General features: G+C 33.5%; 1 protein-coding gene across 4 annotated transcripts in view; it reads left to right on the top strand.

The window, feature by feature from the left end:
• Positions 1–24,953, top strand: part of RNGTT (RNA guanylyltransferase and 5'-phosphatase) — a 331,943-nt gene that overhangs the window by 154,973 nt on the left and 152,017 nt on the right. For 3 of the 4 annotated variants that reach the window (XM_007484310.3, XM_001376428.4, XM_056818580.1), the window contains exon 12: positions 7,301–7,369. The exons of the other annotated variant lie outside the window; for it this stretch is intronic. In XM_007484310.3, coding sequence (XP_007484372.1) covers positions 7,301–7,369 — 69 coding nt within the window. The remainder of the gene's footprint in view (positions 1–7,300; positions 7,370–24,953) is intronic. 4 annotated transcript variants of the gene reach the window in all.

The following is a 24,953-nucleotide window of genomic DNA, read 5'->3' as shown; positions in this document are numbered from 1 at the left end:
TTGACATTCTGTTATAAAAATTAGAAGTCTGATCTTTTCACTTTAGTGAGGAGTCCTGTTTCCTATATCTTCATGTATGTAGATATAAGTTTTGAATCTCCTCATACCCTTAGGCCAAGTATAGTCAAGATCTCAGAGTTTTTTCGTTATAAAACATGTTACAATTGTAGCCTAAATAATTTTAAGGGCAGATGTTACCAATCAGTTGCTCAACTATAAAGGAGTCTTGATGTTGCGCCTATTATAACTTGATTTTGAGTAGGGATACATTCTGTTGATCCTACCAGGGTGAGTTAAATTTTTTTAAAAATGCTCTCGAATAGCAGACCAAATTGAGTGATAGCATTGCTTAATAATGTTTTTATGAATGCAAAAGCATATCTCATCAAATAGAATTTGAAATTCATTATAGTTAAAGTTATGCAGCTTTCTGAAAATTTACTACCAGTTTTAACTGTTTCTGAAGTAATCTTTGAGGTAGTGATAATAAGACAATATCGTCAACATACAATAAGATTCTGGTGGCAAAAAATTGGAAAATGAGGGGATGACCTTCAATTGGGGAATTGCTGAACCAATTATGGTACCCATTGGTGATGGAATACTATTTTGCTAAAAAGGAATAATGAACTGGAGAAATTCCATTCAAACTGGAACGACCTCCAGGAATTGATGCAGAGTGAAAGGAGCAGAACCAGGAGAACAATGTACACAGTGACTGATATACTATGGTACAATTGAATGTAATGGACTTCTCTACTACCAGCAATGCAATGATCAAGGACAATTCAGAGGGACATTTTTTTTTTAATTTTATTTGATTAGTCAATTTTCGAACCTTATTCCTTGGTTACAAGAATCATATTCTTTCTCTCTCCTCCCCCTACACCTTCCCATAGCCGACACCCAATTCCACTGAATTTTACATGTGTCCTTGATCAGAACCTATTTCTATGTTGTTGATGTTTGCACTAAGATGATCATTCAGAGTCATTATCCTATGAACTTTAGATTACTCCACCCTACTTAGTCTAACAAAATCAGGAATTTCTATACCCATACTTAAGGATTAAGTATCTTGGAGGATGGCCTATGATAGACATGTGCTAGCAAATGACAAATCAGACAAATGACAGACCCCTGGGCTGTCCTAAATCAAGTTTAAGCTACCATTTGTACAGGTGAGACTCAGAAAAGTGATATAAAACCCTCTATGTATTTTGCGTCACTTTCTCTCCGACCTCTTGGAGGTGGAGAGGTGGCTGGTGGCAGTTTGCTGAGTGTCTTGTCATCTTGGCGTGGAGGCAGCTGTTGTGTGGTTTAGCAGTGAGTTTTGCTAGCGGAAGCCTAGTAATGTAGTTCAAGCGAGGCATGTACTCTGAGCTCTCTTGGAGTTTAGGCTGGTTTTTCCTCCTTTACCTTCCAAACACTATCCACTTAGAAGCCTCTAATCTTCTTCAGAAACCTTGTGATGGAGGACTTTGAACTTCCCCTGGCATAGGCCAGGTGGGCAAATTCCTATACCTTTTCCCTCTCTCTTCTCCTTGATTTCTTCCCTCTATATTGATTAAACCACCATAGATTTCCAAACTGACTTGCGTATTTTATTTGGGATATCTCCTGGTGACCAAAAATCAAACTTAGATTAGGTCATGACCCTAAATTATCCTTACAATCCCCAATCATATCCTCATCTACCCATGTGATCAAGCAGTTCTTTTTCTTTTGTGTTTCTACTCCCACAGTTTTCCCTCTGAATGTGAATAGTGTTCTTTCTCTTAAATTCCTCTGAGTTGTTCAGGATCACTGCTTTGCATAAATATGTAGCATATTTCATTTTTCTTACAGTGGAAACATGTGGGCATTTCTCTAATATTTAGATTTACTTTATAAGAAACAAATATTTTTTATTACAGTTTTGATTAAGGAAACATTTCTTAAGAACAATAGAGTAATAATCTTGTATTTGTCTTTGCTAACTTTATGTTTGTTGGGTCACTGAAAGTACTGTTAAGACCTTCACATTTGAATTAGGGGAACAAAATAGGCTTAAAAATATTCTCTTAAGTTTTATTTTTTGACATTTTTAGTTTTCTAAATAGTTTTTAAAAGTTGCTAAACTCAAAAAACTAATCAGGCTCTCACTAGAAGGTAATTACGCAATTACTTATTTCTAGTTTATTAAGGTATAATCCTAACTGATTATTTAATTGCTTTTTAAAAAAAAAAAAAGCAACCCAAACAACTTTTTATATTTTGAAAGTCAGTAAGGTGGTTAAATTTAACATTTTAGACAGAGAAAATTGTCTTGTATCATAGAATAATTATGCTAAAATTTAAGAACCTCAAAGTCACCTTGTCCTACCCCTTCATTTTATAGATTAAAGAATTGGAAATCTAGGAAATACACAGATCATAAGCATCAAAAGCAGAATCTAAACTTGGATCTTCTTGACTCCAAAACTAATTCACTTTCATAAGGTTACACTACTGTTTAGTGTTTTTTTGACTAAATATGAATTTAATGGGATATGTTTCTTTCAGTACTCTTTCCTGAGCCACCACACTACTAACTGCCTAATGGATATTTACAACTTGATACCTTGTGTGTATCTCAAGCAGATCATATCCAAAACACAACTCACTATGTTCTTTCATTTTCCCTCAGACCTACTTCATTTTTGCAAGAATCATCATTTTTGCAATCACCAGGTTTTACAAACCTTGCCATCTTCCAACTCTTTACTCTCTTTTACCCACTTTTAATTTCTGTTTTTTTTTTAATTTTGCATATATTGTTTCATTCTTAGATCCAGAAACCATTTCATTTTTGTTTTTGTATTCCTAGTGATTAATAAATGTTTGTTGAATTTAATTGAATTGCTACTTCTTGATCTCTCCTGTCAAATTTAGGTAGAGATCTTTATTTTAAATAATTAACTTTATTAATATATTTTTGAAATACCATATTCATTTATAGAAGCAGCATGGCATAATTAAAAGTACATTGAATAAATTCCCATTCTGGTCACATCGAAAAATGTGTCTCATTCTGCATATTTAGTTCACCTCTGTCTGTTACAAGGTGAATAACATTTTTAAGCAACTCTCCTCCTCTAGTATTATGACTAACTGGTCATTTTTATTGATAAAAGTTCTTAAGTTTTTCAAGGTTTTTTATTTTTGCAAGGTAGTTGAAGTTTTTGTAAATTTTGTATATCCAAAAACTCCAATTATTATATTTTATAATATTTATTAATAATCACTTGAAGTAGAAGAAATAAAAAGACAAAAGTAAAAGCCTGAGTAAAGAGAAGTTTTCCCAACTGCATTAGTGGGAAAAAAGTGCAAGAGACGGGGTCACACACAAACTTTATCTCCAAAACATAAGGATTTAATGTGAGAATGAATGTGGGATCCTGGGAATTGGAGTGCTAGGGGAGCAGGTTTTTCCTGGTTCAACTTACTATAGTTTTCTATAATTTCATACTGGTCTTACCAGGTTTTTCTGAACTGTCCCTTCTGTCTTCTCTGCACAGGTTTTCCATTATATTCACATACCATACTATTATCAATTTTTCCCATTGATTGACATTTTCAAAGTTTCCAATTTTTTGAAACCCCCAAAAGAGCTACTGTAGATATTTTTGTGTGTTTCCATTTCTTATATTTTTGTTCTCTTTGAAGAATAAACTTATTTGTGGTTTTTCTGGACTAAAGGGTATGCAAAGTTTATTAATTTTTTTGGTCTATTATCTTTCAGAACCATCAGTACTTAATCAACATCTTGTAATTAATCACCAGTTCCCTTTTTTTATACTTTAGAATTCTCCACGATCACTAGTTTTGCTTTTTGTTTATTCTTAGTTTGGGTGTCCAAGTTTAATTACTGCACTATAGTATTTTTGTGATTTTTTAAAGTTCTTTTATTCCTTAAATTGTATTTTTCATCATTCATTTCTTGTATCACTTCTGTTTCTTTTTTCCCCCTCTAGATTTTCCTTTGTGGGGGAATGCTTTTATTTCTCCTCTTTTTAGTTGTTCTTAATTTCTTTTATTTGGCACATTTCTTTTTTTAAGTGAAAAATACAAACTTCTTAACAAAGGAAACAGTTATGTTTGTGATCTCCAGTATGTAGTATAGTGTGCTGCTTATGGTAAATGCTTAAAAAGTGTTTGTTCAATTGAATTTCAAATGCAAAAGTTCTGGGCTTTAACTGCAAACTCGTGCTAGAAATTATTTTGTATAATTTTAGAAATTGATCTGAGAGGGACTCTTTTCACCTAATGAGCACTTTTGTCGTATTGTCAGATTCTCTTTAAAAATAAGTAAAAAGTGATGTGGGATTTTATATTATCCATTTGTCCTAGTCAATTTACTCATAACAATTTATTCTTCTGTACAACACATTTGAAAATCTCATTCTCTTATATTTTTATCAATGGTTCATTTTCTTGTAAGTTCCTTGAGGGAACATAGTGTCTTTTGCCTCTTTTTGTATCACCAGAATTTAGCATAAAGCCTAGCACATAGAAGGCCCCTTTAATAGATGCTTATTGATTGATTGAAGGAATCCTTTATTGTCTAGTCTCAGTGAGGCAAAAGGCAATCCCCTTGCTTTCGTAGACCTTACAATCTAATGGGAAGACCAAGTAGCAAAATTAATTTGGAATAATAAAAGATCTAGAAACTCAAAGGAAATAATCAGAGAAAGTACAAATGAAGTTGTCTTAGCATGACTAGACCACAAATTATATTCTTAAGTGGTAGTCTTTGGAGCAATTTGAAACCTCCTTCCCTCCCCTGATTGATTCACTGTCTCAATACAGTGGCTTTCCAAACCTTTTCATCCCTTTTTATATTTCTCATTCCCTTAGCGAAGAAGCTTGCTTCATATTTCTTTTTTTTTTCCTTTTGATTAAAATTTATTTTATTTTCAGTCCACAGAAATATGACTTCTCTAATTCCTTTCTTCCAGTTGAGAAAAAAAACACCCAAATATATAATCTTTACAAAATATTAAATAAAACAAAATGTCCACATTGGACATATCAAAATAAAAGTTTCATTCTGCACTCAGAATCTCTCATCTCTGCCAGGAGGTGAGCAACATTATTTATTATTAATCCTCTGGAAACATGGTTGGTCATTATGCCAATCAGAATGTCTAAATCTTTGAAAATTATGTCTTTGTGATCTCTTAATTGCCAAATCAAATGACCTATTCTCAGTCCTTATCCTTCTTGCCCTGTCTGAGCCTTTGACAGTGATCTCCCTCTAATTTTTGATATTCTTTTCTCTCTTGGTTTTATTGGCATTACTGTCTTTTGGTTCTTTTCCTACCTGTTCATTTTTGGACTCTTTTGCTAGGTCTGTATCCAAATTATTCTCATTAACCCTAAATATTCTCTAAGATTCTGCCCTTTACCCACTTCTCTTTTTTTTTTCTTCTATGCTCTTCCACTTAGTGATCTCAATCTCTGTATACAGATAACTTTCATATCTTTTTGTCTAACTCTAACCTCTTTCAGCCCTTCCTTCTTGCATCTCTAACTCCCTGATGGATATTTTCAACTGGATAGTTTTTAGACTTATTAAACTCACAATGTCCAAAATTAAACTCATTATGTTTCTCTTCAAACTTCTCCCCTTCCAGGCTTCTCTTTTACTTTTGGAAGTACCACCATCTTCCCAAATCTCCAGGCTTACAGTGTAGGTGTCATTCTTGAGCTCTCACTCTGATTATTCACTTATTAACAAGTCTTATCATTTATCTTCTTTCCTTTGATGCTACCACCACCTTAGTTCATACCTTTATCACCTCATGCACTGATTATCATAGTACCTCTGGTGTACTATGAGTGAACTCCAGTCTATTCTCTATTCAGTTGTCTAATTAATTTTATTAAAGTGCAGAAGTCTGACCATTTCACCCATATAATCATTAACTTCACTGGCTCTATTTTATCACTTTTTAAAATTTCAAATATAAAATCCTTACTTTTTGTTTTTAAAGTTCTTCCTAACTAAACTACTTTTTACCTTTCTAGGTTTTTTTTTGTTGTTGTTGTTTGTTTTTAAATTGTACTTACAGATTTCTGCAAACTGTTCACACTGGTCTTCTTGCTGATCCCCCCTCAAGACAATCAGGTTTTCCTGATTCTAGGACCAGGGCTCTATCCATTGATCTGCCAAGTTGTCCCTTGTCCCTTGGACTTTAAAGTGATTGAGGAAATATCAGCAATTACTAATCCATGTGCTACTTTAGTTGTTCTATGCCTCAGTCTCCTCATATATAAAATGAGGAGGCTGAGCTTGAATGACCTTCAATGTTCTGCCTAATTTAAATTTATGATATTTGATGCAAAGGTTTTTTTATCCACCAATGGTTTTCCTTCTTTTACTTTCTGTATTGAGTTTGTTTGTGCAAATGCTTTTTACTCTGCTTTTGAAATTATCTATTTTCTTTGTTTATGATTGCCTTTGTATATTTTTTGACTAAGAATTTTTTTCCTTTCCATGGTTTTGAAGCCTCTTGATTTCTATGAAACAGTGAGCTATTGTTTTCAATTGTTCTTGATTCTCACTTATTTGGTCTCTTTCCCTGAAATAGTTATTAGTCTTTTAAGCAGTTACCAAATAATTTTTCTTCTTTTGGTCTGTATCTAATATTTTTATGGGGGAGACTGATAATGATGAAACTTTCATTATTCTTTCAAATCATTGCCTACTATGCAACTTCTAGGGGCTTGTTCTATGTCATGCTACTATTGTATATCAGAGACTGGAGTTGAATTTAGGTCTTCCTATCTCTGAAGCCTACTCTTTATTGACTATTCCACATGTCCTCATCAATTACTGCTTGATGAAATAATTTGTTGTCTGGTAATGCTTTCTATCCTTTGTTCCTACTTCTTTATTCCATTAATTTACTTAAAATATTTAACCTTTTTTTCCATCAAGTTAATTTATTATTTTGTGTAACTATTATTTCCTGTTAGTTTGATGTACACTTAAGTATTTGTTGTTTTTATTGTATTGTTCATTGATTTTTTCAGCCTACCTAAAGTATTTGTCTATAAAGTTTTTTTACTTTAATTACCATAAATGCTATTTTTGTAAATAAATTCTTAAATTCTCTGAACTTTTAACCCTAAACTACATTAAGAAGAGTTAATATGATCTAATCTCATCATATAATTGGTTATTTTCTTAGGATTAAGAAAGCTAAGTAATATAATCAAATTTTGTTTTAAATTTTATGTTTCTCAAGAATATTTGCTTATTTTTTTCTTACAGCTTCTTGAAGGAAGTTTTGCTAGAGAAGTCAGTCATGAAGTAGATGGACTTATTTTTCAGCCTATTGGAGTAAGTTAAAATATATATATTATTAAAATGCGTACTTTCCTCATAATTTTTAAAAATTAAAACTCCCAAATGTATTTAATTATTTTTGTTGTATGTAGGGTAAAAATTACTTTGAATGATAAGGAATTATTTGAGAGTACTTTGATTTTTATGACTTGTTGGAGAAGGATCCTACAAAACATGAGAAAGCCATAAATTTGGAGTGATTTGTTTTTTCCTAGTGTATTATATTCCATTTGTAACTACCCATATCCATCACTTCCCTCTATTATCTCTTTCTTCTTTCTGCCTTGAGCCTGGTTAGTTCTTATTTAGGTTTAGGTATATCAATCCTGACATCCAATTTTATTCTAGACCAGGGGTTTTAAAAATTTTTTGTGTCAGTGAATGGATACACATCTTTGACAGTCTGGTAAAGTCTATGGATCCCTTGTATCAGAATTATGATTTAAAGTACATTAAATAAAATACATAAAATTACTAATTTAATCAGTTATACTGAAATATAGTGAAAAAATATTAAAATAAAACTAGGATTAGAGTTAGATTGAATTGAATTTGGAGCCTGGTCTTGAAACTTCTTAGCCAGAGTCAGTGGTCTTGATTTGTCATCTGGGTAGTAATCAGGTACATTTTTTTTTATCTCTTACAGGATAAATAAGATTAGCCATAAGATGTATCTTATAAGATATGTAGGTTTTATCCAGGTTAAATATTTACTATTTTAACATTTGAAGGATATGTGATTTGTAAATATGAATATTCCTTTTTAATCATTATAGATTCCCCACTGTGGGCACAAAAATTCTTTATCTAGTGACTAGATTTCTGATGGTGGTTCTTCTAAAGTTAACTATTGGTTCTCAATACAGAATAAAAGTAGCTGAGGATTTTGGTAAGTTTAAACAATCTATACTGTGTCTGTATCCAGAACTTCATTTTCAACACCAAAATGTCAATTAGAGTGAGGAGAATTCCCCTTAAAAATTGAAACCACAACTTGCCAATGATTTCAGAGTTGAGTCTTCCAGAGATTTTAATTGACTTTCTCATGGTCATAGTATTTTTTTTTTAACCCATACCTTCTGCCTTAGAACCAATATTGAGTATTGGTTCTAAGAATTGTAAGGGCTAGCCCTAGTAAGGGCTTGGCAGTGGCAGTTAAGTGACTTTCCCAGGGTCACCCAGCTAGGAAGTGTCCGAGGTCAGATTTGAACCTAGAACCTCCCATCTCTAGGCCTGGCTCTCAATCCACTGAGCTACCCAGCTGCCCTCATCATGAGCATAGTATTAATAAATAGTTGAAGAGGCAAGTAGGTAGCATAGTTGATAGAGTACAAAGCCTTTAGTTGGCAGATCCTAGGTTCAAATCTGACCATAGATACTTCCTAGCTATGTGACCCTGGGCAAGTCACTTAAACATGTTTGCTAAGCTCTTGCCTTTCTGTCTTGGAGTTATTATTACGATATAAAGTAAGGATTTAAAAAAAAATAAAAATAAATGTTTAAGGCCAAATTTGGAGACCTATTCTGGATTATAAACCCAGACTTATCTTCATTTTGCCTGAGCTCTCTTTGTGTTTTGCCCCCCATGAACAGGAAAGAGGATGTTTTATTTCCAAACCAAGAAAGGTTTTCATGGATTGAAAATAATGGATTATTGGGAGCAATGAGGTAGCATAGTGTCTTAGAGCAGCAGGCCCAGAGCTGGGAGGACCTGTGTTCAAATTGGCCTCAGAAAAGTTAAGTTACCCTGATTACCTTCCCCTTGCTACTCTTCTGTCTCAGAATAACAACAACAACAACAACAAACAAAGAAAAAAGCAAGTAATGGTTTATCAAAATTTATACCCATTTCCCACTTACAATGGAGTTTTGTAAGGGAGCAACAACATTCATGAATTTGTCAAAGATGAGGAACACCTACTGGCCTTCTTTCATATTTCCACATATACCTAGTGACTGGTACTTTAATAGGAAGGATTCATAAATTTATGGTTCTTTCATATTTTTTCCTTCTTTTTTTCCTGTGTTCTTTTGAGATGAAATTCAGTGAGACTTGAGGAGAGCCTGGTTTATCATTCTTGTCCCAATCTGGGTTTACACTTCCAAAATTCCGAAATTGATTGCATCAAATACTCCATTGTTTTGAGGAAGCATTGAGTTGCTGTGAACACCAGGATTTCTTATTTTATTTTCTATTTAGTGACTACCTTCACTATCTTATTAGAATCTCTTATGTCTTCTCTATAAGTCCTCTTTAAAGTGTATAGTGATTAAACTGGAAGGAAGCTATACTTAGACAACAGTCTTCAGATTGTAAAATTTAAATTAATGTCCAGTAACTCCAAATATTATATTTTATAAGTTTTATTACTAATCACTTGAAGTAAAAGAAATAAAAGAACAAAAGTATAAAGCCTTAAGTAAAGCCACGTGGGTGAAATTCTCCTGCCTGGCTCTCACCCAACCTTCAAAACTGCCTTAACCAGGAACAGAGATAGAGGGAGTAGCTACACACACACCTTTATGTTGAAAGTATAAGCACATAACATGAGAATGAAAATGGGAAGCTGGGAAAGAGAGTTTTATGGAGAAAATTCTAATTACACAAGATACTGATCATCCTATTTCCTTATTGGCAGAGCAGCTCAAATGTGTTTTAGCTCCAAATTGAATTTTCTCTTGCAAATAGCATTTCCCTTTTAAATTTGCATTACCAGCTATATTGTGTGTGTGTGTGTGTGTGTGTGTGTGTGTGTGTATGTGTATATGCTTGTGTATGTTTGGATATATATGTAATCTATAGAAAGAATGGATGGAAAAGAATAGCTAGCTGCTCTCTTGATTTCATTAGATACTCATTTCAGATTATTCATTTTTGTATTGCATATCTTAGTGTAATTATATTTTCAGTGAGGTAATTTATTCTTTACTTGAACTTAATTAACATTACCACAGGAAGTTTCCTTTTAGAATTCTCTTCTTATTAATATTTTCATTCTGATGAATTAGCAGTATAGCATGAGGAGGGGTGAGATATTTTTCACTTCCTAAGTCACTATGTCCTCAGTGTACAGCTACTGACTTTCTTTCCAATTTAGAGATTGAGTAAGTAAAATTGAATGATAGCAATATTTTTTCCCAAATATTGAATGGATATTTAATTAGAGCATAAGTATTAATAGCTAACATTAAACTTAAAAAAATGAGAAAACTGAAAGTTTAGTGGTGGAGGTACAGATATCTAATGTTGCTACTTCAGATGCCGTTACTGTATTGAGCTTTGGGTTTGGAAAACTCCTCTTTCTGACTTCAAATGTGATCTCAGAGAATTGTTAACTATGTGATTTCGGGCATGTCACTGAACCCTGTTCATTTTCCTTATCTATAAAATGAGATAGAGAAGGAAATGGCAAACTGCTGTTTTTGCAAGAAAACCCCAACTTGGGTCATCTAGAATAGGACATGATTGAAAAGACTGAAAAAAAGGAAAAGGGAAATATTTTCCAGTTCACCTTTTTGTTATTTTTTTTTTTACTTTTTATTTTTAACTCAAAAGGTATTTGGTGTACTAGTGAATTTAGTTGACAAAATAGCAACCAAACAGTACAAATATCTAATTTACAACTTATTATTTTCAACTTTCTACATAAAGAGCAGTATAATACTACTGAAAACAGTTGCTAATAATGGGATTGATATAGGTAGGGAGAGAAGAGAAAATAATTTCATACAACAATGAAGAAAATGAAACAATCAGTAGGTTGTGGTGAAAGCATAAGTTTTGTTTTCCCAGGATTGAAACAAATACAATTATATATGAAAAACCTAATAATTCATAAATATGTTCCTTTTCCAATTGGCAGTTTTAATGTATAATCATTATAGGAACAAATTTAAATGGGAGTTAAGTATATTTTAAATGTTTATTATTTAGGTTTATGCATATTTGTAGATCTTTTATGAAAAAAGATAAGGATTGCCATCATGAGATTTTAATAGATCACATGCATATTTTCTCCTCTTATCCTTTTTTCTTTATCCTATTTCTTCCCTCCTCCCCCCAATGCATTTCATGCCCAAATATTCATGCAATTCGGCATTTTAAAAAGAAATAGAACACTGCCACCATTGGGTAACTGCAGTTCTGAAACTTTGAAGGGGGATATTTTATCTTCTTGTTTTTGAAATGGAATGACTATAGTATTTTTAGGCACTAGTAAAACTTTTATTTTGTTAGGTATATATTGATATATTGTACTACTTTTGAGAAGTTACACATTACTTTTGAGAGAAACTTTTCTCATTGTATTACAAACCTTTTTTAATTACGGTTTTGTCTTTAGATCCCCATTGCCATTAACTAAATCCGGGCCTTGTTATCTGTCTCATCCTAAGTTATTTTAATATTCAGTTGATTTTCTTGTCTCCGATTTGCCAATTTTTTTATTTTCTATAGTATAGACATATTAGTTCCATGAATTAAAAAAATCATGTATGCCCCTCAAGCAAAACATGACAATCATGACCCTTGTACAGTAGGAGGACTGTGAGTTCTGCACTCTGTGACCTAGACTGATTGTTTTCCTTAAAAGGTATAGAAATTATCTTTGAGACTGGATTGACTCAGGAGGCCTAAAGGCTTTTGCCTTTCACACTGCTTATTTGTTGCAAAAAAGTAGTAGGAATTTAGCTCCTCCCTGATATTTGATTTATGGACAACTATAGACAATTTCAATGCCGGAGATGCATGTTCAACTGAATAAGTGAGCTGTCCTTGCTGTATATCTTTCAATAATCTTCATTTGCTATGGCTACATAAATCTCTTGTTTTCTGAGTTCATTGTAGTCTCAACCTAAACTACGAAGAGACAGTTCAGGACAGTAATATTTTATTTTGTATCCAACAACTGCTAAAGTTGTTAATTATTTCAACTATTTTTTAGTTGATTCTGTAGGATTCTCCAAGTATACCATGATATCTTGTGCAAAGATTTATAATTTTGTTCCTTCATTGCCTATTCCAATTCCTTCAATTCCTTTTTCTTTTCTTATTACTATAATTAGCATTTCTAGTGCAAAATTATATGATAGTACTGATGATGGTCTTGTTTGCTTGACCTTATTGGGAAGGCTTCTACCTTAATCCTCATTACAGATAATAGTTGCTGATAGTTTTAGATAGATATTACTCATCATTTTAAGGAAAGCTCTTACTTCTGTGCTCCCCAGTGTTTTTAATAGGAATGGATGTTGCATTTTGTTAGAAGCTCTTTCTGCTTCTATTGAGCCAATCATTGTATGTATGATGGGGTTTTTTATTGACAGAGTCAGTTATACTGAAAATTTTCCCAATATTGAATCATCTTTGCATTTGTGATATAAAGCCTACCTGGTATATTGCTATATTCTCCTTACTGGTATTTTATTTGAAAATTTTGCATTAATATCTTTAAGGAGATTGGGTGCAGTTTTTTCTCTGTTTTTGTTCCTCCTGATTTAGATATCAGCACCATATTTGTGTCATAAAATGAATTTGGTAGGACTCGGACTATTTTTCTAAGTACTTTATATAGTATTGGAATTAATTGTTCTTTAAATGCTTGGTAGAATTGACTTCCAATTTTATTCTTCGTCTAACTTTTTAAGTTGCAGGTTGCCAAAGACCAGCTCTGAATATAGCTTCATGGGTTGTTGAACCAGGATAAGAAATATGGTGGCTTGTTCTGACTAAGAACTACACAGACAGTTTCTCAGAGTGGTGGCAAATTTTAATGGGTTGGGGTCTACATAGGTAAAGGAATTAGTTAAGTCATTTGCAGGGACAGTGTTTAGTAATGATTTATAAGATGTATACAATGGATTTAGATTACCTCAGTGGTTCTGAAGAGAGTTTTCTATAAGATAATAAATCACAGGTCAATATGTAACCATCTAGTCCAGATTCTAAGGGAAATGTTTGGCTTTGGTGAGTTTTTATAGAACAACTAGTCATTTACCAAGTATATCAGGGAGGGGTTTTAGGGCCTCATGTGAAGAGTGATTCTGGCCAGATGATGGCTTTGATTTTACTGGGGGCTATAGCAAGTCCAATTCATCAAACTTTTCTTTCCCTAATTTATTGATATAAATGCTTAGAGATATAAAATTTCCCCTCCCTTTTAGCAATGCAAAAATTTCTTCCTTATATCTGTTAATTAGCTTTGTCTAAGGTCATGATTGCTATTCCTATTTCAAATGTGTTTCTTGTAGATAACATTGTAAAGTTCTGGTTTTTGATCCATTCTGCTATCCGCTTCAAGTTTTTGGATGAGTATTTCATCAAATTTAGTGTACAGATAATTAAATGTGTATTGCCCTACACCTTTTACCGTTTATTCTTTTGTTTCCCTTTCTTTTTATTCTGTTCCTCCTAATATGTGTTTTACTTCTAAGCACTGTCTCCCCAAACCCTTTATACTTTTTGTCAGACCTTTTCTCTGGAAAATCAGAGTTTGTATCCTCACATACCTGTGCCCCAATCCCTGTACACATTCATGATCTTTGGGTAGTTCTTTGGGTTCCCCCCAAAGGGCATAAGCATCCTGAGTAGTTCGGGGATGCTCTCAACTTAAGATATACTATTGTGGGTTCATTTGGTTTGAGTTATCAGTTGCCTGATTTATATTCCTAGAATTGTTTTCAGTCCTAATATTACTATTCCTGAAATCATTACTGTAATTATTATTTCTGTACTTGCTTCTATAGTTATTATTCAAGGAGGTATTATTTCTGATTGCCTGGAAAAAAAATCCTATAGTTCATCATTATGTGGCCCTTCTTGTCATAGCAGTGGCAGGTAAGGGATCGATAGTTAGTCCTGGAGAGGGGCAAGTGCCATTGGTTGAGTATCATGCCCTTTTTCTTATTCATCTATTCTATCACTTAAAGATTTTAGTTCCTTCTGAATTGTTTCCAGTAAATTATTGATTTTTGCCTATCTCTCTTTATGTCCTTTAGAGATATAAACAGCAGTTCTCCTCAACTCTTCAAGATCCATCTCAGGCCTCTTTGGGGAATGTGTTTTAAAGCAATCCTTGACCACTCTGCAACAGTTGTTGACAACTCCTTGATCACATGGGTTGATGGGGATATGACTGGGGATATAGACTCTAAATGACCACTCATCATGACTTATAGGTCAGATGTTTGACAGTAGCTGATGTCAAGTGTGCAACCCCAGAAAAGTAAATTTCTTTCACACACTATCCTCATTTTAGGGGTCATAGAGCACAAATAATATTGATTTAGTCAACTTTGGAAATCTTCAATGTCAAAAACACATTAGCCTCATATGTATGATAATTTATATTTAATTCTATATTAAAGGTAAATTAGAATTCAGCTACTAATATTATTAATTAACTTCAGCTTAAATTTCTTCACAATATTTGAACAAAATAAAGGTTTTTGGTCATTGAAAATAACCAAATATTTATTATTTATTAGAATATATGTGCCACACAAGATTTTTTAAAGCCTCTCAATGAATATATATATTAAAATTTATTTCTAGGTAGATATTTAATAGCAATATTTCATTTGGTATACTATAAACAAATTGCAAAAAATTGCTATTTTTATTGTCAAATTAATTCTTTGGAGCATAGAATTACAGATTCCTGATTGTAAAGAGTAACATTTGTTTTTCTTCTGTATTTCTATTCCCACAATTCTTCCTCTGAATGTGGATGGCATTTTTTCTCATCAGTCTCTCAAAATTGTCCTGGATCATAGCATTGCTTCCAATAGAGAAATCCATTACATTAGATTTTACCACAGTGTCATTCTCTGTTAACAATGTTCTCCTGGTTTTGCTCCATTCACTCTTCATCAATTCCTAGAGGTCATTCCAGTTCACATGGAATTCCTCCAGTTTATTATTCCTTTGCGCACAATAGTATTCCATCACCAACATATACCACAATTTGTTCAGCCATTCCCCAATTGAAGGACATCCCCTCATTTTCCAGTTTTTTGTCACCACAGAGTGCACCAATGAATATTTTGGTACAAGTTTTTTTCCTTATTACCTTTTTTGGCTACAAACCCAGCAGTGTTATTGCTGAATCAAAAAGTAGGCAGTTTTTTAGCTCCCTTTGAGCATAGTTCCAAATTGCCCTCCAGAATGGTTGGATCAATTCACAACTCCACCAGCAATGTATTAATGTCCCAATTTTGCCACACCCCCTCCAAAATTTATTAGCCAATCTGCTAGGTTGAAATGGTACCTCAGAGTTGTTTTGATTTGCATTTCTCTGATTCTAAAAGATTTAGAACATTTTTTTCATGCTCTTATTAGGTTTTGATTTCTTCATCTGAAAATTGCCTATTCATGTCTCTTGCCTATTTATCAATTGGGGAATGACTTGATTCTTTGTACTATTGACTTAGCTCCTCATAAATTTGAGTGATTAGACCAGTGGTTCTCAACCTTTCTAATACTGTGACCCCGCAATATAGTTCCTCATGTTGTAGTGACCCCAAACCAAAAAATTATTTTGGTGGCTACTTCAAAACTGTAATTTTGCTACAGTTTTGATTCGGAATGTAAATACCTGGTATGTATTATGTATTCTCATTGCTACAAATTGAGAGGTTGAGAACCGCTGGATTAGGCCTTTGTCTAATCTAAAGAGGTTTTTGTTATGAATGTTGTTTTAATGTTAATCCATCCACATTGTGTCCTATTGTGGACAATTCCCTTAAGGGGAAAAGGAATTCAAAGGAATCAGTCAGTGGTTGTCATTTCTTAGGAATTGTCTGTGTGGATACTGATCCAGTACAGGTAGAAACCCATATGGTAAGAGGACGGGTTTCCTTGGGCCTGGGGTTGTTCATGGGGTAGTCGAAGGGATAGGAGAGGACAGGGCATTGGGAGAGAAGGAGCAGCAGAGGGAGGGTTAGCCAGGAGTTGCACAACATGAGAGAGGAGGTTCTTCACCTGAGACATAGGAGAGGGATCTTCTGTCTACCTTTCAGGAGAAATAGGATTTTCCTCTCTCAGTAGTTTAGGAATAGGCTTGCATAAATCAGACATTTTTTGGAAGGAATCTTCCTTTTCGACTGGACCATGCAATAAGTGCTTGAAATTGTCCAATTGAATTTGCACTTCGACCTACATTTTTGCCTGCATTCTCTGCTTGTTGAGTCTTAAAATTTAAGATTAGGAAAAGAACATTTCCTAGCATCATAAGGAGAAGGAGGCATTCTGAAACCGTTCCCAACTGGGTGAAAGCCAGAAGACTTTCTTCATGAGTAGAAATCATGCTGCTTGGCATTCTAATCAGGAGATTAAGAAAATAATTTTAAATTTGTTTTCATTTTATTTATTTATTGTTTATTGCTTTTGTTATTTTGGTGCTGCCCTCTGGTGTTAGAAAAGCAACACTACAAAAGGTTGCCAGCTCAGCAGAGGGGGGTAAAATTGAGTGGTCTAGAGGCAGCATGACAAAGAGGAGAAGGGTCAAGGTAGTCCAGTGTACCAGAAACCAAAATGGAGGATCTGTCTATAAAGGTAAGGTGGGTGGTGGGCAGGTGAGAAAACCTTTTGCCCAAGCCTAAATATAGGAGGGGCAATGGGAAGTTGTTGCCTTCTCCCCTCCCCCCCCCAACCCCCAGGGTAAAACTCTTGAACCTCATGCTTCCTTTTGTAGGCAAAGCGTCATTTTTCTGAGTTGGCCTGGAGCAAAAAGAGCTTTTATAAATAATTTTTTATTTATCATAAATTATTTACTTAGTTTGGCTTTAAAACCTTTTAGGGTAAAAAAGACCAGGTTTGTTGTTGTTGTTGTTACTTTAATGCTGTTCTTCCTTATTGATCACCCCAAGTTTTACTCCTCACTTAAGTTAATTCTAGAGACATTTGGGGCTTGGAAAAAAGGAAAGTAGATTTCCAGGAGGAAAAAAAAAAACATCACTTTTTAAATTTCAGCTTCACAATCACTCTCCCTAATAACAAATAATTGAGCTCCTCTCAGTAACTTTCTCCAATGTTTCAGAGATCTTTTTAGCTGTGAGTTGGGCACAGAGTAGGGATGCTTTCCTCCTGAATGGGAGTGTAAACTTTTCCTAAGGTGTGGCCCTCACTGCTAGTTTTTTTTTTCTAAGAAACAAAGCAGCCTGTTTCCTGCCTGTAAGGAAAATCAGCCAGTTTACTGGCTGCAAGGCAATTTTCAGCTGTTTTTCATTAATTTTAAGGAGAAAGAGAGAAAAAAATTTTGAACTTACCTTGCCCAGCAGCTTTAAATTGTAAAAGGCTGATTTGAGATTTACAGAGTATTGGTTATTGAGGGAAATTCAGGGGACTCATCACAACCTTCATAATCAGCCATAATGGTAAAATCCAGAATGTTAGGAGTAAAAATAAAAGGGTTGGACTAAATTTATCACAGTGTGGTCACCAGGAATTAATTAATTCCAAATTATTTTTCTTAAATTTATTATTAAAATATAGAAAGAGTGAAAGTAGGGAAATGCGAAAGAGGGTAGAGTAAGAAATCTAGCTTATAAAGAGCTAGACTATTTGCTCAAGCCCTGGCTAGTACATCTCAGAACAATCCAGGAAAAGGAGTCAGCCTTTCTCACTCACCCATGTGGTAGTCCTAATAGAAGCAATTCTCAGACAGAGTGCCTCCAAGGTCAGGTTGAAGGCGAAAAAGACCTCTTCACAGGAAGTTCTTGGCTTTTTTAAAGATCTTTCCTTTTCATTATTTTCTATGCCTTCCTTTCATTTTACGTGGACCAATTACAGCTAAAGCTTTGCTTAGGACTGCCCAGGTGGCAGTCAGTGGGTTCTGATTCATCACCCACTTTCACACACGTGGGTCACAGACCTCCCCCACTAAGGATAAGTGGGGTGTATATGTTTCTGGTGATTAAATCTAAAAAATGGGCAGGAAAGAGTTAATACCATCTTTATAAAAGAGGTGAAAGAAGAATACCTCCTTGATCTTTTAAAAACTTTATTACAAGATACAAACCCCACCAAAGTTCCCTAACTGAAATTAACTAAAAAACCCTGCTATTCTTCATCTCCTCAAATTCAAAGTTTCTCCTAGGCGAAGGATCGGTCCTTATATATAGATCAATCCCGAGCCAGAAGTAGGAGTGTGTGGCCCCTCCCTAGCACAGAATTGGTTCAATTCAAGACCAATCCCACACCACAACATTTTAAAACCACCACTATATATACTCATCACTCCCTTTGGAATGTAAGCCAATTTAAAGGTATGAAGTGCTCCCACCCCTACTTTTAAAAATCTCTTACACTTAGCCTAATAATTTGAAAATGATAAATTATCCATAAATGTTTATTTTGTGACTTTTTTCTTTTCTTTTTTTTTTCATTCTTAGCAAGATGGCCTGGTAGAGCCCTTCTGATTTTGATATTATCATCACATACATGTTCTCAGTTCTTTTAAAGGCCTATATTTTGCACTTATCCTTTCTCCTATACTTCCAACTCCTGGATTAACTGAAACACAATTTGTTAAACATCCATTAATCTTATAATTTTTCTGCTTCTTCCATATCCCTTGATTCATTTTATGATCATATAATAATTACTACCTCATTTATTAATGCATTGATAGTTGCTATCAGTCATCATCCCTCTCATCCCCCTCCAAAGTTTTCAAATTGTCACCTCACCTGCTAAAATCAGATTTTGCTTAAAGAATTAAGTATTGTGTATGTCAGTTAAATATAGCTTTGGCATTTATTTTAATCTATGTACATGCTGATGAATTTAATGTAATTAAATCTCATTACTCTATAATTATACATTGGAACATGTAGCTCAGAAGGGTGTTTTTGTCCTCTTGTTTATAATTCAGCTAGAGTATATTTTAAATCTAATGTCTCATAAATATTTAGTTTTAAAGGGTTATGGTACTAATACTATATAGTGTGCTTACATCTCTTTATTATACCAAATTCATTTGAATGTTATAAATATGAATATAGCTATTGTAAGAATTAAAATTAGGAATAGGGTCCTTAGAATTTTTATAGAGTTTATTAGACTTACTTGGATTGATAAAGGTAGAGAGATAGAAAGAAAAGCCTATTCTAGCTATTCACGTGGGTAGTCTCAGCCTGGCCACTGCAGTAGTTCTCCCAGTGTAGTCACCAGAGAGAAAGCTCAAGCACTTCCTGGTTTGCTTCTTTTATTCCTTCCCTTTATATCCAGATCAATTTCAGAATCATGCCCAGATCAAGTGCATACATCACTGTTCCATGACCCACACTTGGTGACATAGGTAATGCAAACTCATATACACTGATATAGATTCAAGTGACCTAATTCACCCAGTGATTTTTCTCACTCATCCTGGCTTATAGGTCAGATGTTTGACAGTAGCTGATGTCAAGTGTGCAACCCCAGAAAAGTAAATTTCTTTCACCCACTATCCTCATTTTAGGGTTCATAGAGCACAAATAATATTGATCCATTCAACTTTGGAAATCTTCAATGTCAAAAACTCAGCCTCATTTGTATGATAATTTATATTTAATTCCATATTAAAGGTAAACTAGAATTCAGCTACTAATGTTATTAATTAACTTCAGGTTAAATTTCTTCACAATATTTGAACAAAATAAAGGTTTTTGGTCATCGAAAATCACCAAATATTTATTATTTAATAGAATATATGTGCCACACAAGATTTTTTTTTAAGCCTCTCAATGAATATATATTAAAATTTATTTCTAGGTAGATATTTAAAAGCAATATTTCATTTGGTATACTATAAACAAATTGCAAAAAATGTTGCTATTTTTATTGTCAAATTAATTTTTTGGAGCATACAATTACAGTTTCCTGATAGTAAAGAGTAAAATTATTTGGTTTCTCATATATAGGAAAAAAAGAAATATAAGAACCATTAAAGTAATAAAATCTTCTCCTAAACTTTTTATACTCGATAGATTCTGGAAGATTTATTATGGTTCATATGGTTTTTGTTTTCATTTCTAACATCTTCCTTAGATTATTATTTAAAATTTGTGACTATATTTATTAAAAGAAGATTGATCAGATAAGACAAATGATGACTGGTTAATAATTTTTACTTCTACTATTTCATTTTTCTGTGTTGAGATTGCTGTATAATATCTCAAATATAAGCTAGCATGCTTTTTTCCTATTATTTTTGGACTTATGACATTGTCCATATTCAGTGTTTGTTTTCTCTGTGTGTGCACGAGCTGCTGACCACCTTAATTTTAATTAATATTATTATATGTACATTGGACCAGGAATCTGTAAAATGTGGCCCTGATGGGAGTTTAAGAATTTTTTTTTACATTTAGCAACAATGTTTTATTGCATTTGTGCTTTACTTTGAACTGCAGCAGTATATAGCTACTATATACTTCTTTGCTTCCTAAATGGTGGTCAACTATGTCTAGAGAGCTATGGATATTAATGAATTTTGTTTAGAATAAAAACTCCTTTCTGGGGCTCATAATTTATTTTGGTCTGGGAGAAATGTCAATTTTAATGATTTTCATATATTTTATAATTTTAGATTTGACTATGATTGGCCAGATGAAGGCATGATTTCTCAAAAAAATATGTTGGGCTTTGACTAATAATAATAATAATAATAATAATAATGATGATGATGATAGTAATAATAGTAGTAGCTGTAATAATAATATTTTATTTTATATTGTACTTGTTATTTATATAGTACTTAAAATTTTTCAAAGTATTTTACATTTTCTGCTTTGAGCTTCTCAGTGGCCACAATCCATCTTTTGCAGGTAATACAACTGAGAGAGGTTGATTGACTCATTGCAATGTTCATTTAGCTAGCAGGTATGAAAGATAGGATTTGAACTGAGATCTTCTGGATACCAGTTTCAATACTCTACCTATACCAATATTTATGACTACTGAAATGGTCTTCTTGTGACTTTCCTGATTGCGATAAAGATAATCAAATTCAAATTTGAGGCCTTCTGTCAGACTATCTGAGGTTGACTCACTTCTTTTGTATTTTTTCCTACTAATTACACTTTACTCCAAGTGGATGAACATAATTTACTTCTCTTTTTTCTCTCACATTCCTTGAGTATTGTAATTTATTGATCTTTACTATATGCCATCTCTAAATTTTTAGGGAATTTTATAGTAGTAGCTAGTGGGTGAACTATTTTCATGTAATTTTTTAAATAAAATTCTCTCTCAAATAATTACTTTAACAAGTTAGAAATCTCCTAAAGAGAGCTGTTATTTCCCATTTCTTTAAAAAAGTTTGGCTAATCCTCAGTATAAATTCTATACTCAAATTGTGCAATACAAATAATTGTATCATCCTCTAGCCAAGGGGTCTAGAGTGACTTCTCCCTCCTAGAGACTTTAGCTTTGAGATTAAAAGACAGGGGTCAACTTTGGGGACATTGTCTTAAAGCTTAGGTTTGACTCATATTGAGGGTTTCTCCAAAAGGAATGAACAGGATCCCTTTTAAAGGAGACTAAAAGGTTAAAAGTGCAAAGTAGATAAAGAATAGGGCCACCTTCACCATAAAAATACACCAACTTTACATGACATGTAAGTGAACATTGACAGATACTTTGCTCATTATGTCGAATAGTTTATATAGTATTGGGATTAGCTGTTCTTTGAGTGTTTTATAGAATTCACTTTTGAATCCATCAGGCCCTAGGGCTTTTTTCATAGGGAGTTCTTTGATGGCCTTTTCAATTTCTTTTTCTGATATGGGATTATTTGAGAATTCTATTTCTTCTGTTAATCTAGGTAATTTATGTTTTTGTAAATATCACCTAGATTGACGTATTTATTGCCATATAATTGGGCAAAATATTTTTTAATGATTGCTTTAATTTCCTCTTCATTGGAAGTGAGTTCTCCCTTTTCATCTATGATACTGTTAATTTGCTTTTCTTTTTTCCTTTTTTTCTTATTAGATTGACCAGTATTTTGTCTCTTTTGTTTTTTCAAAATAATATCTTCTAGTCTTATTGACTAGTTCAATAGTTCTATCACGTTCAATTTTATTAATTTCTCCCTTAATTTTTAGGATCTCTAATTTGGTTTTCTTCTAGGGATTTTTATTTTATTCTCTTTCAAGTTTTTGGATTTGCATGTCCAAATCATTGACCTCTATCCTTCCTAATTTGTTAATATATGAACTCAAGGATATAAAATTTCCCCTGAGTACTGCTTTGGCTGCACACATAGGGTTAGAAAGGATGTCTCATCATTGTCATTTTCTTCAATGAAATTATTGTTTTTATGATTTGTACTCTTAACTAACCAATTTTGAAGACTCATATTGTTTAATTTCCAATTAATTTTTGATTTGGCTCTCCATGTACCCTTACTAATCATTATTTTTATTGCCTTATAATCTGAAAAGGTTGCATTTGTCATTTCTGCTTTTCTGCATTTGTGTGCCATGCTTTTATGACGTAGTATATGGTCAATCTTTGTGAATGTACTATGTGCTGCTGAAAAGAAGGTGTATTCCTTTTTAACCCTATTTATTTTCCTCAATATATCTATTAACTCTAATATTTCTAAGATTTCATTCATCTCATTTACCTCTTTCTTATTTATTTTTTGATTTGATTTATCTAAATTTGATAGTAGTAGGTGCAGGTCTCCCACTACTATAGTTTTACTATCTATTTCCTCCTTCAATTCTAGTAGTTTTCCCATTAGAAATTTGGGTGCTATACCATTTGGTGCATACATGCTGATTAGTGATATTTCCTCAGTGTCTATACTCCCTTTTAACCAGGATGTATTTACTTTCCCTATCCCTGTTAATCAGGTATATTTGTACTTTGGCTTTGTCAGATATAATGATTGCAACTCCTGTCTTCTTTCTATCAGTTGAGGCCCAATAGGTCTTACTCCAACCTTTAATTCTGACCTTGTTAGTATCTACCCACCTCAGGTGTGTTTCTTGAAGACAACATATGGTGGGGTTTTGGATTCTAATCCATTCTCCTATTCGTCTACTCTTATGGATGAATTCATCCCATTTACGTTCAGAGTTAATGATTGTCACTTGTGAATTCCCTAACATTTTGATATCCTCTCCTGGTTCTGTCCTTTCTTTTTTTTTTGGCCATATTCTTCTAAACCTGTGGTTTACTTTTAACCAATCCCCCTAATCCCCTCCCTCTAGCCCCTCCCTTTTTGTTCCCTTCTTGTGTTTTTTTTGTGTGTGTCTGTTAAGTTCCCTCCCCCCTCTCCTTCCCTCCCTTTTTGTACTCCCTTCCCCTTCCCCCCCCCTAAGTTTTACCTTCTCCCTTACCCTGTAGAATAAGATAGAATTCAAGATCCCAATGGATGTAGATGTTCTTCCCTCTCAGAGCTGATTTCTCTGAGAGTGAGGTTTAAGTATTCTCTATTAGCACTCTCTCCCTCTCCTCATAAGAGTATTCTTCCCCTCCCCTTCCCATGTGTATCTTTGTGTGAAAGATTATTCTTTTTATTTTGTTTCTTCAAGTATTTCTTGGTACCCTCTTCATTTCCCCCCTTTCTCTTTTTTTTCATATCATCATACAGTTTTTGAGAGTTACAAATAACATTTTCCCCATATATTAATATATATATATAATTTGATTTAATTGTAGCCCTTAAAGAAGAGAGTTTGAATATAAGGAGGAAAAAAACATTTTTCTCCTTTTCCTTCTTTTTCTTATTTACCTTTTCATGTTTCTCTTGCTGTTTGTGTTTGGAAGTCAAACTTTCCACTGAGTTCTGGTCTTTTCTTTACAAATACTTGGAAAACTTCTATTTTGTTGAATGCCCATATTTTCCCCTGGAAGCAAATAGTCAGTTTTGATGGATAGATGATTCTTGGTTGAAGACCCAGTTCTCTTGCTTTCCTGAATATCATGTTCCAGGCCTTGCGTTCCGTCAGTGTGGAAGCTGACTTGTGTGATCCTGATTGGTGCTCCTTGGTATTTGAATTGTCTCTTCTTTGCTTCTTGTTGGATTTTCTCCTTAGCTTAAAAGCTCTGGAATTTGACAATTACATTCCTGGGTGTTATCTTTTGTGAATTTAGTATAGATGGTGTTCTATGAACTCTTTCAGTATCTATTTTTCACCCTTGTTTAATAACAACAGGGCAGTTTTCTTGGTGATTTCTTGCATTTTGATGTGTGAACCTTAAAATTCTCAGACCCTACTTCATAAGGTTGGGTTAAGACCATTCCCCATTTTAAAACAATGAAGGAACTTAGATCAGGAATGTGAGACCTCTACTCCACCCCTACTTAAGCTTGCTTTAGGGGAAGAAACTCCTTGCTGAACAATGAAAAGTACTTAAACCCATACTTATAGTAAGACAAAAGTTCTTAAGCTGTGCCTATTTTTAGATCTAATACAAAAGGGTGCTAAGTACCTATAAAGGTCAGGCAACTTGTGAATTTACAAGGAGCAAAGAGGTGAGAAACTTACTCAGAAGTTTTCTGGTGTGAAGTTAATCAAAAATTTAAGCATTCGTAGGTGTGAACTAAGAATGGCCTGTCCTTTGAAAAACGTCTACTGT

This window comes from Monodelphis domestica, chromosome 2 (genome assembly GCF_027887165.1).
Source record: "Monodelphis domestica isolate mMonDom1 chromosome 2, mMonDom1.pri, whole genome shotgun sequence".
Classification (NCBI taxonomy): domain Eukaryota; kingdom Metazoa; phylum Chordata; class Mammalia; order Didelphimorphia; family Didelphidae; genus Monodelphis; species Monodelphis domestica.
Note: the sequence above shows the minus strand (reverse complement) of the source record. Positions and strands in the feature narration are given on the sequence as shown.